This window comes from Malus sylvestris, chromosome 15 (genome assembly GCF_916048215.2).
Source record: "Malus sylvestris chromosome 15, drMalSylv7.2, whole genome shotgun sequence".
NCBI classification, from domain to species: domain Eukaryota; kingdom Viridiplantae; phylum Streptophyta; class Magnoliopsida; order Rosales; family Rosaceae; genus Malus; species Malus sylvestris.
In genome coordinates this window covers 24,345,356-24,362,271 of record NC_062274.1, presented here as the reverse complement: position 1 = coordinate 24,362,271, position 16,916 = coordinate 24,345,356, and the positions used below count along the sequence as shown (strand labels likewise).

At 36.3% G+C, this 16,916-nt stretch overlaps 1 protein-coding gene across 1 annotated transcript; it reads right to left on the bottom strand.

Moving 5' to 3' along the window:
- Positions 1-15,005: 15,005 nt before the first annotated feature.
- On the bottom strand, positions 15,006-16,134 carry LOC126602044 (uncharacterized). Its single transcript, XM_050268862.1, has 2 exons — positions 15,627-16,134; positions 15,006-15,495 (listed from the first exon to the last, which is right to left on the bottom strand). The coding sequence occupies exons 1-2, from the start codon at positions 16,012-16,014 to the stop codon at positions 15,416-15,418; spliced, it is 468 nt and encodes a 155-aa protein (XP_050124819.1). The 5' UTR covers positions 16,015-16,134; the 3' UTR covers positions 15,006-15,415.
- Between the last annotated feature and the right edge of the window lie 782 nt (positions 16,135-16,916).

Sequence of the window (16,916 nt, the reverse complement as noted above, 5' to 3'; positions counted from 1 at the left end):
CGAAACACTTGTAACTATGAATTGCATGAAACTTATGCCAAGAATTTACTTAACACGGTTGTGACGAACAACCTTTACTACTTGTGAATATAAGTTCATAACGATTAGGTGAAACTCCCTTATATCCTAGCATCATATTTATGCATGGAAATTAAGCGTGCACTCTCAACCAACATACACAAATCAGTTTTAATTCAAATGGATAAGTAAATTGAATTCACAACTTATGAATCACAACTGAAGGTAATCAAATCATATTACAAGCATGAAAAAATTTGATGCGAAAATTACTTATCACACAAATTAAACCCTCTTATTGTCAATTGTAGTAAATAATGTAAGTAGGGATCATTCTAGGTCGGGGATTAGGAGGGATTAGGGGGATGCGGCAAGGGTTGTTCTACCCTTTCCGTGTGTATATCTTCTTCCTCCTCCTTAATCAGTAGCTCCTCATCCACTTCTAGGCTATGTTTGGATGTTTTTAAGTTAGTTCCAACCTCCATAGCACTTCCCAAAGTGATAGCATCATGGATTTCAAAATCTTCCTTCGAATTTTCAATAGTTGAGTTGGGGAGTTCACTTTGCTCTTGAATTTGTGCCATGAACTCCATAATCTGCCCAGTTTGCTTCTCCAATTCACCCGTCTTCTTGGCTTGATTTTGCATCTCTTTGTTTTGATTTTCTACTTCCTGGTTCAAAAAGGTGAGTAACTTATTAAACATATCATTATCCAAAGATGTATCTGAATTGAATTGGGCAGATTGTTGTGATGGTTGTGATGGTTCATATGGCCAGTGATAAAACTCCTCCGATGGTGGCAAATATTCTTCTTGTTGTGAGCCCTGCACCAAAGAGTTTAATTCATTAAGAATTTGATTGTAATCAATTGACGAATCTGAGTTTGATTAGGCATATTGTATATGAGGTTGTAGTGGCTGCATAGGTCTTGAATAGAACTTCTCATATGGCTGCCAATATGCTTCGTGTTGAACTTGTTGAGCTTCCCACCACATAGAGTTTGAATGATCACTCCAATCTCTTTGTGGACATTGATTGGCTTGATATCCTTGCTTATAAGACGCACCAAATGTAGGGACACTTTGCATTGTGGTCCTTTCGGCATACTGCGACAATTGAGAATTAAGATTTGCCAATTGAGCTTGAATGCTAGCAAAATTCATGTCCTACTTCTTTAGTATCAAAGAAAGAGAACTAAATCAAATACCAAAAATTAAAAAAAACAAAACAAAACCAAATAAGAAACTAAAAACAAAAGACACGAAAAGAAACAAAGTCTCGGAATACCTCAGAGTCCCCCGTACCTTCATGTTCCTCTGGGACCTGTCGTTTTTTCCCTAGATTGGCAGTTGACCTGGGTCGCGGGAGGGGACCGAGTCTTTTAGAAACCCTTGGGTCATTAATCTTCAAGCATATGTGGAGGGGATTCTCTCAACGTTGCTTTAGGAAGTGTCGGCAGTCACGATAAATGGCTTTCGATCCTTCCAGCCCTTCTGCAATGAGGTGTCTTCCACCACTTCTTTTACTTCGGGTCGAAGCATCTGGGTTGAGAGAAATCTCATGTTGATCAATGTTTTGATGATTAGCTCGCTCCTCATCAGGGATACCCATGTCGAAGAGAGGTGACCCTCCGTGTTAGGGGGCACCCAGATGATGGTTGATGTCCACTAGGGCAACGAGCTCGCGTGTTTAAGTATGCCTAGTTTCATGGAACGTCTCAAAGAGCTTTTCATACTGCTCCAGGAGAAAAAAAAGGCAATCTGAATCAGTCTATAAGAGAGCCAAAAATTGGGATAAAGGTTCAAAGATATCTATCCTAATTATTAGGATCGACAAGAAGTTCAACTTTGTAAACTATAACAGTTTCACAAATATTTTGGAAAAAAAATTTGTGTTTGAGGATGCATGTGTGACTTAGTAATAGCATAATTGTCAAGGATGTCCTGATCAACTATTTGAAACTTTGTTGAAGTAAATTTTGGTACCATGTATTGGTTCCAACCAATGGAATAAATTAAGAAACTAATGAGAGAATGTCAACTCGCACCAACTTTGAAAGTTTTGGAAAATGATTTAAGCCTCTAAAATTAGCAGTAAGGGTTATTTTCAGTGTTTTGAAAAACGCCCTAGGCGGCCGCCTAGGCGCTGGGCGGGCACCAACCGAGGTGATTTCTAGCAAAACGGATTGAAAAATCGGCCGAGCTCTAGGCGGCGCCTAGGCGGGCTAGGCAACCTAGGCGGTGCTAGGCGGCTGGGCGGAACTGGGCCGTTTTTTTTTTTTTTTTTCTATTCTAAGTTTATACTTCTAAATTGAATTCTAATTCTTCACTGTTCGCCCATTTCGTTTCTTCTTCGTTCTTCCTCATCTGCACTGCAACCTGCACCGCTATATGACTTCATCTCTTCCTCGGTTCTTCCTCATCTGCACTGCACTCGCTTGCTGCACCGCTGCACGACTTCGTGTCTTCTTCTTCTTCCTCATTTGTTGCACTGCACTTATCTGCTGCACCGCTGCACGACTTCGTGTCTTCTTCTTCTTCCTTATCTGCTGCACTGCACTCTGCAGCTACAGTCAACAACGAAGGCTGCGAAGCCCCCAAAAATTGAGTTTTTGTTCTACAGATTTCAAATTTGTAAATGTTGAATTTGTTAAGGTATTGGAAAAAAAATTACAGAGTTTTGGATTTGAAACCAATTGTATTGAGGGGAATCTGACAATCTGTTAACTTATTTGTCTACTGATAATTGAAAGAAATTCTGATAGTATTATTTTCGTGCTGGTTGTTTGCTAGATCCAGGTGCACATCTTACTATCTTAGATTCTTAGCCTAATTGTGTATCAATTAATAATTATATATAGATGCATGCGAGGACCCAATCTGCATATATTTATAAACAAGAACATTGTCTGTCACAATTGTTTGTATAATTGGGCATATACATGAACCTTTTTTTAATATAGCCTTTTGTCGAATGAGCATTCCAATTTATGATGGCTGCCTTTAGAGTTAGATTGGTTTAGTTAGCTATTTTCAGAGCTATGACAGCAATATGCATCAGTTGAGTGGAATTCTACATCAGCAATTTGGTTTGGTTAACTAGCAGGTTCTTGAACTGTTTTTCCATTTCATTTAGTTATACTTCTGAGTTCTGATCATCAATCTGAGTTGGCTAACTAGGCTTATAAGTTAATATACTATGATAATTTTTTGTGGGAGATTAATACCTAAAAGTTTGTAATGTTTATTTTATATGAATTTTAGGATTGTTTCTTCTCTTGCGTGATGATGACTGTACTTTATCTTCTGGAGCATCTACTACAATGTCATCCTCCTCCCAATCTGAAAATGTGTTGAAGCGTAGCTCGGAAGATGTGGGATGGGAATATGGGATCTTGGCAAATCCTACAAACTCAGATAAGGTGAAATGTAAGTTGTGTGACAAAATCATTAGTGGTGGAGTACATAGATTAAAACAACATGTAGCCAACATAAGGGAAAATGTAGCGGCATGCACAAAGTTTTCGGATGAAGATAAAGCCAAATGTCGAGCCGCATTACACTACTACAATATTAGCTTTAGGTGGCGGATGATGGTGGCGGATATTAAAAAATCATGTCGGATAAATTATATCCGACACATCATTTAATTACTGGCGGATATTAGAAAAATCCTGTCGGTTATATCCGACATAAATTTCTGACGGATATTTACTGGCGGATATCAAGAAACTACTGGCGGATATTTACTGGCGGAATTTTTGAATCTTTTTTTTAATATTTTTTTACATATCCTGGCGGTTTTTACGTTAATAGTGGCGGTTATAACCGACAGAAATTGACTATTTTATTATTTTACTTTATGGCGGTTATTATTTTAGTATTCTGGCGGTTATAACCAACATAGATGAAAATTTTATTATTTTAAAATGTTATATTGATTAAAATAAATAAATAAACACATATTTTAAATTTTTTTTTTTTCACTCATGACCCTAAAGTCTAATGAACCCAATTCTCACAAGTCATAAATTTTCTGAGAGAATAATGACAACAGACTACAATCTAAAACTCTATCATTTTTGTAATAAGGATTATGCTCCCTCATAGGCAAGCAACAAGATACAAAGAAATTTAAACAATTTTTTCCAATGCGTCACAATGCACATTGTCTGGCACATAAACACACATGAACATCTGATGTACTTTATCATGTCTGATTTTATTATTTTAAAATGTTATATTGATTAAAAATAAATAAACACATGTTTTAAATATTATATTTTTTGCAATTTTTTACACATGCTATCTCATAGTATATACGAACATATTTGACGAATGCATATCCTATCAAATTGATAGATTTAACAAACATTTAAGAGTTAATGTTATGCTTCCATTATTTCCACTAGTGTGAATATTTTAAATTGAAGATTGAATTCATTCATTGCATTCTTAAGGGATCGAGGAGTGTAGCTGCAAAAAATCATCAAAATCGGAGCTAAAATAACCGTTAAATTGTGATTTTTCGTTTATAACCGTCGAAAACTTTTGTTTTGTTACGTAATCTCTAAACGTTTGCTTTTTGTGATTTTTTACGTATGTGATCTCGGAGTGTTTACAAACAAGTTTGACGGATAGATCATTGAAAAAAGTTTCGTAGAATGTGTATTGCGTCAAAATGGTAGATTAAATAAACACTTAAGAGTTAATGTTATACTTCCATTAAGTATAAAATAAAATTTTGTGGTATCCACTAGTGTAAATATTTAAAATTGAAGATCAAATTCATTCATTACATTCTTATAGGGTCGAGGATTGTAGCTGTAAAAAATCATTAAAATCAGAGCTAAAATAACCGTTAAATTGTGATTTTTCGTTTATAACCGTTGAAAACTTTTCTTTTGTTACCTAATCTCTTAATGTTTTTTTTTTGTGATTTTTTACGTATGCGATCTCGGAGTGTGTACAAACAAGTTTGACGGTTGGATTGTTGAAAAACGCTTCGTAGAATGCGTATCGCATCAAAACGGTAGATTAAACAAACACTTAGAGTTAATGTTATACTTACATTAAGTATAAAATAAGATTTATCCACTAGTGCAATAAATTAAAGATTGAATTCGTTCAATGCATTCTTATAGGGTCGAGGAGTGTAGCTGTAAAAAATCATCAAAATCGGAGCTAAAGTAACCGTTAAATTGTGATTTTTCATTTATAACCGTTGAAAACTTTTGTTTTGTTACCTAATCTCTTAATGTTTGTTTTTTTTTTTTTTTACGTATGCGATCTCGGAGTGTGTACAAACAAGTTTGACGGTTGGATCGTTGAAAAACGCTTCGTAGAATGCGTATCGCATCAAAACGGTAGATTAAACAAACACTTAGAGTTAATGTTATACTTACATTAAGTATAAAATAAGATTTATCCACTAGTGCAATAAATTGAAGATTGAATTCGTTCAATGCATTCTTATAGGGTCGAGGAGTGTAGCTGTAAAAAATCATCAAAATCGGAGCTAAAGTAACCGTTAAATTGTGATTTTTCGTTTATAACCGTTGAAAACTTTTGTTTTGTTACCTAATCTCTTAATGTTTGTTTTTTTTTTTTTTTACGTATGCGATCTCGGAGTGTGTACAAACAAGTTTGACGGTTAGATCGTTGAAAAACGCTTCGTAGAATGCGTATCGCATCAAAACGGTAGATTAAACAAACACTTAGAGTTAATGTTATACTTCCATTAAGTATAAAATAAGATTTATCCACTAGTGTAAATATTTTAAATTGAAGATCGAATTCCTTCAATGCATTCTTATAGGGTCGAGGAGTGTTGCTGTAAAAAATCATCAAAATCGGAGCTAAAATAACCGTTAAAGTGTGATTTTTCGTTTCTAACCGTTGAAAACTTTTCTTTTGTTACCTAATCTCTTAATGTTTGTTTTTTGTGATTTTTTACGTATGCGATCTCGGAGTGTGTACAAACAAGTTTGACGGTTGGATCGTTGAAAAACGCTTCGTAGAATGCGTATCCCATCAAAACGGTAGATTAAACAATATTTAGTTTGTGTGATGACATTTTCATTGTACAATTCTTTTTTTTTTCTTTATCGCATATTTTACATGCATTATTCTCTATTAAACCAAAAGTGTAAAAATTATCTATTAAACCAAACAATTATTTATTTAATTTTTAAAAACATATTATATTTAAATACATATTATTTATTTATTTATTAAACCAAACAATTATTTTTTTATTTTTTTTAAATTGTAACAAAATTTGGGGGGGAATTTAAAATTTTGAGGGAAAATTTTAAAATTTTCGAAGGGAAGTTTGCAGCCATTTTTTGTTTCTGTCGGTTATAACCGACAATAATAAAAATTTTCTGTCAGTTTTTATTTTTAAAAAATGTTACTGTCGGTTTTAACCGACAGTAAATAAAATAACCTAAATTTTTAAAACCCATCCATCTTCCTTGCGCCGATGCTTCCCCCTTCCCCCTATTCTCCTGTCCTCATTTCCTTCTCCTTCTCTTCTCTTCTTTTCTATTCTGTTCGAACACTTGCAACCCATTCCAACCAACAATTCCACACACACTGTAGAGGGCGTGGACAGAGGGTTGATGGGAAGGGTTGGGCGTGGATGGAGGGTTGATGGGAAGGGTAGGAGCTAGAGAGAGGGGGGTGGGGGTGGGTTCTGTCCACTGACGTTGGTTGCGGAGAGAGAGAGAGAGAGAGAGAAAGATGGGGAAAAGTATGGGGTTAGGGTTGAGGGGAACGGAACGGGTACAGAGAAAGAGTGAGGAAAGGACATAGGAGTTAGAAGTATGGGTTGATTTGTCAGGGGTTGCTGCATCCTTCCTATTCGAAAGGTAACAAATAATTTTCAATTCATTCTGCTGCATCCTTCCTATTCGAAAGGTACATGAATGGCTTCTCCTCTGAAATTATTAAACATTGGATTTGCTATTTTGGTTGCGCAGCTATGCAGGTGCTCTCTCCAATCCATCGATCAGTTTAGTGCTAGCTGTTATTGCTGCCTTGGAAGTCACCAATATTCCTTCAGCTCAATTGTTTACTTGCGGTACGAACCTTCCTTTTGATCATTATATAGAATAGGGTGATTGGACTGTGGTTTTGATGGAGGGTGATTGGACTGTGGTTATGATATAAGCTTTTACTTCGTTGTGGAACTTTAATCCACACTTGACTTTGAACCTGGATGTGCTAATTTGTTTCCATAAATGATTGGGCCGTTGAAGATAAATAGAGATAGAGGCTATCCACATGCTCTTTCCTAATTTTTAGTTTTGCTTTTCCCTGTTCCTCTCCTTGGTTCCTGTCATTGTGTTTGCATATTTTATATCCTTTGGTTTCTCAGGTTATGTACTTATGTTTGGCGTTGCTTGCTTATTGTTTTCGTGTTTATATTGTATCAACGACTCTTAGCTTGTTTTGGCTTCTTGCAGGCTTACGGGATTCTGGAAAAATATCTGTGTTATTTTGTTCCTCTCCTCGAACTGAAGAGATGTTGTTCATGTTAGCATGGATGTTTGTCTAGTCTCTTTACATAATGAAATGTTGTGCTTGACATGAATAAGGGTACTTGATACAACCATTTTTTCCGATTTTGTTTGGCCAAGAATGTATCTGTATAAAATCCAAATGCAACCGCAGTTGGGTGATGGATTACATTATCGCTCGTTTCTTTAACTTCTAAGATTTCTACCTGCGATAATTTTGCGATATCTTGTCTGTTATTGTGATTTTCTTTCCCTGATTGCAACCATACGAAGACTTAGGTTGAGGATTTAGAATGAATATTAGCAAGCTTCTCTTATCTATATTGTTAATTTGTTATAGCCTAGAAAGGATGATCATGACCCTCCCTGTTTATCATTGTCAGTGTAGGGGATGGGTGGAGGGGTCGGATGACGGGTCGTGGACTAAGAAAACGGTGCCCATTATTGCTCCCTTGCCTAAGACTTTAAAGGCCCTGACAGTCACCGGTGAGATCGAGCTCCGGCGAGGTTGGATGGTGAATGCGGGGATATGGAAAATGCAGAAAGTGATTTTATTTTTTTTATTATTAATATAAGTCCTGTCGGTTTTAGCCGACAGTAAATGATTTTATTTATTATTTTTAATTAATTTCTGTCGGTTTTAGCCGACAGGAAATGGTTTTATTTATTCAATTTTAATTCATTTATGTCGGATGGTTTAATGATTTTCTGTCGGTTTTAGCCGACAGAAATATTTCTGTCGGTTATATCCGACACAATTTCTTTCGGTTTTAGAGTATTTTCTGTCGGAAAATTAATTTCCTGACGCAAGCAATTCTGTCGCTTATTATATCCGCCACTGCATCCATTTTCTGTCAGATTTTGCTTAAAATCCGACAATAATATATGTTTTTTGTCGGTTTTCAAAACGCCACTAATAACTGGTTTTCTAGTAGTGTTAGAAGAAGCAAAAAATAAGAAGAAACAAAGTGATAAGCACATTGTGGAAGTGAGGGAAGAGGTGCAACTTCAACAAATTCAAGAAGAAGAAGACATTGAAGTGATTGGGTCAAGGAAAAGGCCTCGCACTCTTGGACCTATGGATAAGTTTGCATCATCCATCAATCCCGATTCTTCAAATGAGGGAAGTAAGAAGACTCGGCAACAAAACATCCATGATGCAATTTGGAAAGAAAGAACGCATCAAGTGGATCAATATGTGGTTCGATGGGTGTATGAAGCCGGTATTCCTTTCCATGCTATTGATAATGATAGCTTCAAGCGTGTGATGGAAGCGGTTGGTCAATTTGGCTCGGGTTACCTACCTCCAAGCCAATATGAATTAAGGGAGCCATTATTGAAAGAAGAGGTAGAAAGAGTAAAAAAGTCACTCAAGAAACATGAAGAAGAGTGGGCTTTGAATGGTTGCTCAATCATGACCGATGCTTGGAGTGACCGAAAAAGAAGAAGCATAATGAATTTATGTGTCAACTGCAAGGAAGGCACCATATTTCTTTCTTCTAAGGAATGCTCTAGTGAAGAACACACCGGGGAATATATCTTCGAATATGTTGACAAGTGTGTTGAAGAAATTGGGCCTCCAAATGTGATTCAAGTGGTAACTGATAATGCTTCTAACAATATGGCGGCGACAAACATGATGAAAAAAAAAAGGCCGAATATGTTTTAGACATCATGTGCCACTCATACTTTGAATCTTATGCTTCAAGGGATTGGTAATCTCCCTAGGTTCAAAGGAGTTATTGACAAGGCAAAGGCTTTCACTATCTTCATTTATGCACATCATAAAACTTTGGCATTAATGAGGAAGCATACCAAAAAAAGAGACATAATAAGGCCCGGAGTCACTAGATTTGCAACTTCTTTCCTCACATTGCAAAGTTTGATGGATAAGAAAAAAGACTTGAAGGTTATGGTTGCTAGTGAAGAATGGGAACAATGCAAACATGTCAAGACTACAAAGGGGAAAGTGGCATATGCTACTGTATTGAGTTCACATTTTTTAAGTGGGGTCTTACTTTGCTTGAAAGTGTTTGAACCTTTATTCAAGGTACTTCGAATTGTGGATGGGGATAAGAAGCCATCAATGGGGTTTTTGTATGGAGAGCTACAAAAAGCAAAGATGGAGATTAAAGAGACATTCAAGAACAATGAGGCCAACTATCAACCAATTCTTCAAATTATTGATGAAAAGCTCGTGAGCGGCTTGATAGTCCATTGCATTTGGCGGGCTACCTCTTGAACCCTTATTATTTCTTCAAAAATCAAAGCATACAACACGATCCAATTGTCATGGAGGGGATCTTTACTTGTGTTGAGAAGTTCTTCCCCGATAACTATGAGGTTCAAAACCAAGTGATAAATGTTGAGATGCATAAGTATAGAGTAAAAGAAGGTGGATTTGGAAGACATTTGGCCGAACTTGGATGCGCTGAGAATGATGAAAACTATAATCCGGGTATGAATATTCACATATGCTTATATTTTATTTATTAAATTTGAGTTTACTACTTATTTTTCATTACTAATTGTGTGTTTTTTTTTTTCTTCATTAGTTGCATGGTGGTATAATTATGGAAATGGTGTGCCTAATTTGCAAAGGATGGCTATAAAGATACTCTCATTGACTACAAGTTCATCCGGTTGTGAAAGAAATTGGAGTTCTTTTGAAGGTATACATACCAAGAAAAGGAATAGACTAGATACAACAAGGTTAAATAATTTAGTCTATGTCCAATTTAATGCAAGGATTATGAACAAGAAGAAAAGAGAGAAGGAGAAGAAGATGGACATATTGCTTGCAAGTGAAGCTAGTATGGCTCAAGGATGGATTGTGGAGGGTGGTGATGAAGAGCTTGAGCTTGGCTTGGGAATTGGAGAGACATCGGAGGCAGGTAGTTCCCTGGAGCCTAGGGGGAGTTCTAAAAATATTGAAGTAAGAGAACTTCATGAAGAAGATTTTATATCGGATGAGGACACGGAAGAAGAAGGAGATGATGAAGAAATTGAGTTCGAGTTCGACACAGAGAGAGTCTTGGAGGGATATGGTGAAGAAGAGTTTGATGCCTAGTAACTTTCGTAGCTCAATTTTCTTTTATGTCAGTGTCTGCATGTGTAGCATTCGAACATTTGACTCGTTAATTCTATGAAATGTATGCCCATCATTCGTACTCACTGATGTTAATTCTATTATGTGACATGTTTGTGCAACATTTGTACATTTGACTTAGTAGTGTTGGACTTGAATGTTTCCATAGTTCTAGTCTTCCATACTTACAAGTTACAAGCAGTGTCTAATTTTGAGAATGCTCATTCATTGGACATAAGATTGGAAATCACATTTCATTTCAGTGGTTGCAAGCACTGCCTTGTTCTCAAGTATACCATATGATTATTACTTCATTTGTTGAAAGAAATATTTCTTTTGTACATTTTCTACATGTTTTGTAAGTGTCAATATACACTTATTCACAAGATATACAAAAAATTTACCTAAATCCGCCTAGGCTGCCTAGGTGCCTGCCTAGGCCGCCTAGGTGCCCGCCTAGGCGCATAGCATTAGGCGCTAGCCCACCGCCCGACTAGCACCTAACGTTTTTTAGAACCTTGGTTATTTTTATAAAAACTTGAGCAATTTTATACGAGGAAAAGAAAACTTTCTTGCACAACTTTGAATCTATCCATTGATTTGTAAATAAAACAATACAAGTGTGAAATCGGTAGTTAAGTTCAATCGTAGAGAGTCACGTATGTATTGTTAAATTGTCAATTATATTATTGTCAAATTGTCAACTTTGAAAAATCGTATTCAGTTGTATTCTTAACTACAGCTGGATGGCTTAGTAGTTTTAGATTTGTCTAATTTTTCGTAAAGATAATATGCACTAAAATATAGATGATTTAGATCATTGAAAAAGCTAAAGAATGAGCACCGTAATGTGTTGAGGGATCTCTCAACGAAATGGAACTCTATATATGTAAATGTATGTATAATTTTAGTCAACTATGATTACTGAAGCATGAATCTTAAAGGGCAGAAAGATGAGCTGCTATATACAGTTATACACGACCCGCACACGCTTGCCGTCTTTGAGTTGAGTTGTTCTGCTTAATTAGGTCTGGTCCTCACTGACCTAAAAATATGTGTGCTTCTCAGTTGCACTTACACTTTGCTCAAATTTTTATGCCCCTTCCCATTAATTATATAAAAAAAGAAAATATAAGTTGGGGGCGCAAGAGGAAGATCAAATTCAATAGGGTAAATCTATTACTTGAAAAAATATTATGAACACAGTAATAAGACACATAAAAAAGGTGGGAATGATATTTGTCTCGCAGAGGATAGAACTTAATTAGTACCATCGATCGCTAATTAAGAACAAAACCCTAGATCTTTTCATGTCACCTGAGCCAGAACACAGATGGGCATGGGCATTCATATATATGATCTTATAATCAAACGCATGTCGCATGTGTTCAAAATGATCACTGCAAGTCTGCAACCGCCACAGCAGGAACTCAACATGCTGTTCCAAGTTTTAGTGTACAATTGTGTCGCAGAGACTTTAGAAGTAGGCAAAATCATGAAGACCAACTATATACATGGATATGGGTTTTATGATTAATATTAGGTGATAAACATCTTGTAACAGGTCACAACTCTGGGCCCAGGTCGGCCTACGCACAATGGCAAATTGGTTGGAAATTTTAATGAATGAGCCACTGATGATAATTACATTTAGATGCGATCTTATTTTGTAGGGTAATATTATGCGAGAATTTTTATACTAACAGAACAAGAGAGGGTTTAAATTCGAGATGCAGCTGGTTGTAAAGAAATCCTATATTCACTAAGATAATGTACCACTTTCATATAAGGATAATTAAGTTAGTCTATTTGTAAAAAGTGAAATATGTGCATTTCCTTAAGAAGGGATGAAAGTATTATCCATACTTGAATGGGTTTTAACGCAACTTGCGGCGTTTCAAGAGGCTTAAGAGGCAATTAGTTGCTATCTTTTTTTGTGTGGCTTAATTGGATTAATAGTGTAAACACGAATATTCCTGCGATGAAACGAGACAAGAACACGTGTACAAAATAATATTTGTATTAATGATTTTGGGGTTACAATCTCTTCTACAAATTTAGCCTCTGATTCAATCTTCGTAAGGTGTTGATTTGTGGATGGGTTGTTGATCCAAAGGGCCATCGGAGCTTGATCTTTAGGATGAACAGTGGTGTACAGATGGTTTCTTCAAGGGCCGTTGGGCTTGATCGTGACGAACGGATGAACGAATCTTCAAGGGGCTTTTGGGCTTGATCTTGAAGAATGGGTGATGAACAATGAACACTTTCTTCAAGGGTCGTCGGGGCTTGATCTTGAATTGGTGGAAGTTTTTCAAGGGCCGTTGGGACTTGATCTTGAAGGAGGATTTGACGAAGAATGAAGAGAGTTTTCTTGATCATTCGGGATTTGCTTGGGAGCTTTAGAGTTTCAAAGCTTCAAGGTTTTGGTGTGATGTGAATTGGTCCCCTAAATGGATGAAATGACCTTGTATTTATAGAATTTTCCAAGGCCTAATTTTGAATATAATATTCAGATGAAATAAATCATTTCTGCTAGGTGTTGACACGTGTCATATTTGATGACTTTTCCGATGATTTTCGATTTTTTGTTGAGTCACATGCTACGTGTAAAATTTATGTGATAGGTGAACGTTGGAATTTTAATTATTGATCAACATTTATTTCACCGAAATTTCGATGTCTACAAATAGTCCCCGTGGTGATGTGGTAGTTGGAAGATAGCCTATGTGGTAAAAAAAAACTAGGATTTAAGCCCCTGTGATGAAGTTTGTTAGGATTTATGCTCAAAATTAAAAATTCTGTAAATTTTCGGTTAATTATTAGCACATGAGCCAGCGGCTGGGCTTGGTTGCAAATTTAGGGTTCGCTTTTGGAGAGAGAAAGGGAGGCTTCCCCATTTTCAGTTATAGTAGGATGTGTTAAATCAGAGTGCATATATACATCATACACAAAAAAGTAATTTGCATGGTTCATGTTTTTTTAAATGCATATGATATTATCAACATTAATGAATGAGAAAGTAGGCTAAATCTCATAATGAGTTAGTTATAATAATTTTGTTTGAATTTGTCGTTGACGAGAATTAAAACTAAAACATTTTATTTACAAATAAAAAAAAATACCAATAAATTATAGTGCTAAGTGGCATGATGCATATTTTTAAATTCTCATACTACTGGCAAGGATCAAGGCCACGCTTAGTGCTTTTAGTGGTGCTTGTTGGAGCCAGCTTGTTTTTTGCACTTTGATTTCAGTCCACCCCTAAATTCATTAGTTATAATAAAAGGCCAATGCAGCATGCACATGTTACCATTGAGATTGAAATTCAAATCAAACACTTCAAACTCAGTTCATTGACTTTGGTTTTTTTTTTTTTTTCTTTCTAATTTCTCTTTTATTTACGAACGATAAGATAGGTTACATTAAATATAAAAGAAAGGATTTCAATAAAACCTCAAGTGCAAAAATGCAATTTTTAATTAACTAAGTTAAAAACCACTTGCAATTTTGATGACATTGTTGAAGTGAATGGCTTTTTAAGCATTGTTGAGTAAATTAATGTAAAATCCACGACAAGTAGCTAAAATATCCATACAGTAGACGCTATATCATCCCAATTAAAATGATATGTTGAAGGTATCCTAAACTTTAAGGATTAAGATGAAAGTATATATGAACATAATAAATCTTCTACAGTTCTACTTCCATTGCCTTCCTCTTCAGGAAAGAATATGAGTAGAGCTGTATCCATTAATAAAAAAGTATGAGAGGTAGAGCTTTCTTGTTCAGTTTCCCTAGTATACCATGCAAAAGTAAAAGACAAATTTAATATCCCTTGAGTTAAAAGTGTCCATGCAATTTACATATATTTTAAGGCTAAATAAATTTTATACCCTCTAATTTAGAGATGATTTTAAAATGCATCACAAGAGGTCCGATTTTTTCACATTACACTATGAGGTTTTGAAATTGTATCAATATATACTTTTTATTTGTTTGAACATCTGATTCTCCAATAAATTAATGAATTTTGTTTTGTCATTGTGATTTACATGTTATCTCATATATAGGTCTCGTGCTCATCTTGTCATTAATTTGTTGAAGGGTTAAAAATGAATTGATTCAATTACAATAACTAATGATGCAGTATGAAAATTTTAGAACTTTGTGGCTCATTTTGAAAATGATTCTAAATTAAAGGATGTGAAATGTAGTTAACCTAAAATTTATTTATTTATTGTCTAAAACATGAAAGCTCACTGAAAAAAAGAAGAAGAAGTTTTAGAAATCTAGACCAGATTCTTGAAGTGCTATTTGAGCTAGAGTTGGCGTGCATTAGTTGAAAAACAAAACAAAAATAAAGGAAAAGAAGACATGTTGTAGGAGTGTTTTGTGTATTATAATTTGTTATTACAATCAAACAGAATCAAAGTGTCGGACATAAACATTCAAACAAACATCGAATTGTGACTTTTTTTTTTTTTGCCTTCAGACACTAATTCAACTAAATGAGAAAAAAAGAGAGCAGACAAATAGAATGAGAACATTGCCAGATTACAAACTAAAGAAAAACCAAAAGCAAAAAGTCAATCCATTCCCAGTACAAGTTGGTTCACATTAACAACTACTTTTTAGAATTTTAATCCCTCTGGTTATTAATTTTTAATCCATGCAAGCAATAAAGTCGGTGGGGGTGGGGAATTTGGAATCATAAACAACAATCATTGACAAGTTTGACGTTGACGTTTTGGTTACTTTCTTAACTCTGGTTTGGTACATTAATCACCTCACGAACTCTGCCTCACCGTGCAAGCAACCACCTGTGCCCACTGCCTCAGCCGCGTCTTCACCGTCTGCGGCGTATCTCCTTCACGCAACATTCCAATTTTCCCGAGAAACAAACAGAAAGTCAGGAACTTGATTCATAAACATGATGAATAGTTGAAGAAGAAGCAAAACCAAGTTTTTAAAGTCACGTGAAAAATGAAATATACATACCGGGTCCGAAAATGGTATGGGGGCTGCCGATGGGGGAGAACACCGAGTCGCACTCAGACGGCGTCGGCGAAAACAGCGATGTTGGAGTCGCAGTAGACTTATTAGAAACCGAGTCACAGTAACTCTTGTTAACCGCGTAGTAAAGTCCCAACGCGGGAAAAGTGTTAGCGAGTCGCTGATCGGACTCGGGCGAGTCAAACCCGAACCCTAGCTCGATGCAGGCTTTCAATTCGTCGAGATCTTCGTCGGTGACGCTCTTGCTCCGCTGGAGGTTCGATCTGCCGTTGATTTTCTTGCGGCGGTGCCATGCCTCGTCGCGGTATGCGTCCGGGGACCACGACCGCTGCTTGTAGAGCGGTGGAGGAGGCGGCGCGTCGGGTTCAGACATGGGCGCATCCACCGCACCTGGCGTGGTGGGTGGGTGGGGGGGGGGGGGATTTGCGGCGGAGGTCGGAGGACCTCGCGCGCTGGGGGCTCTTTGAGAGCGCTTATGGCTTGGTTGGCGTTTTTTGGTTTGTTACGAAGGAGGAGGGTTTAATAGGAGGGGAGGTAGATAGTAGGGCCCAGTGGAGACTTTGCTTAGGTTGGTCCTCGTCATCATGACCTGTGCCCTTTGCTGATTTTTCACAAGTGTTTGGAAACTTCTCATTTTTTTTTCTTCTTTGTTTGAGTGTTTTGGTATATTATGTATTTTCTGTTTGATTTGCGGAAAAATGTTCGGCGGGGAAGGGGTTTGTGTGTTAGGGTGGGGTTGTGTTCGTCATTGATGCTTCACATGAGTGAAAATTGGTTTTTGTGGTTATACCCACCACCTTGTAATTTAGTTTTAAGGTAATTACGATATGCATGAGGGATTAATGAGTGGGAAAGCGATTTTCAGACTCTATTTCCAATTTTTATATTCGTACAGTAGAATAAATCAAAGGGTAATTAAAGAAGTACACGAGGAAAAAATTAGAGTGCGGAAATTACTATTATAATTAGGGTTTATGGTTTTATAGAAAATTTTAAGGTCCTGTGCTAGTTTGAGTAGCCTCAAAAATATCATGATTAGGTTCAAATGATTAATGGTGTAAAATTAATTAATAATACTTAAGATGAAGTTACGCATATATGTGCATGATAAATCTACCTACACAATGTTGTTGTTGTTCTTTTTTTTTTTTTTTTTTTTTTTTTAAGGGGGACAACTGTAGCAAGCCACGATTATCCATTCCTTTTGGGGGCCGGGAAGACTTACATAGGCATTTTAGCCTCCTCCTGACCACAAGTCTGGCTTCCACATCAGCA

What these genes read in the sequence shown, in the direction of transcription:
- LOC126602044 (XM_050268862.1), bottom strand. Translation starts at nt 16,014, where the DNA reads ATGTCTGAACCCGACGCGCCGCCTCCTCCACCGCTCTACAAGCAGCGG. An exon ending in CCATACCATTTTCGGACCCG is followed by an intron (nt 15,496 to 15,626) that starts GTATGTATATTT and finishes TGTTGCGTGAAG; the next exon opens with GAGATACGCCGCAGACGGTG.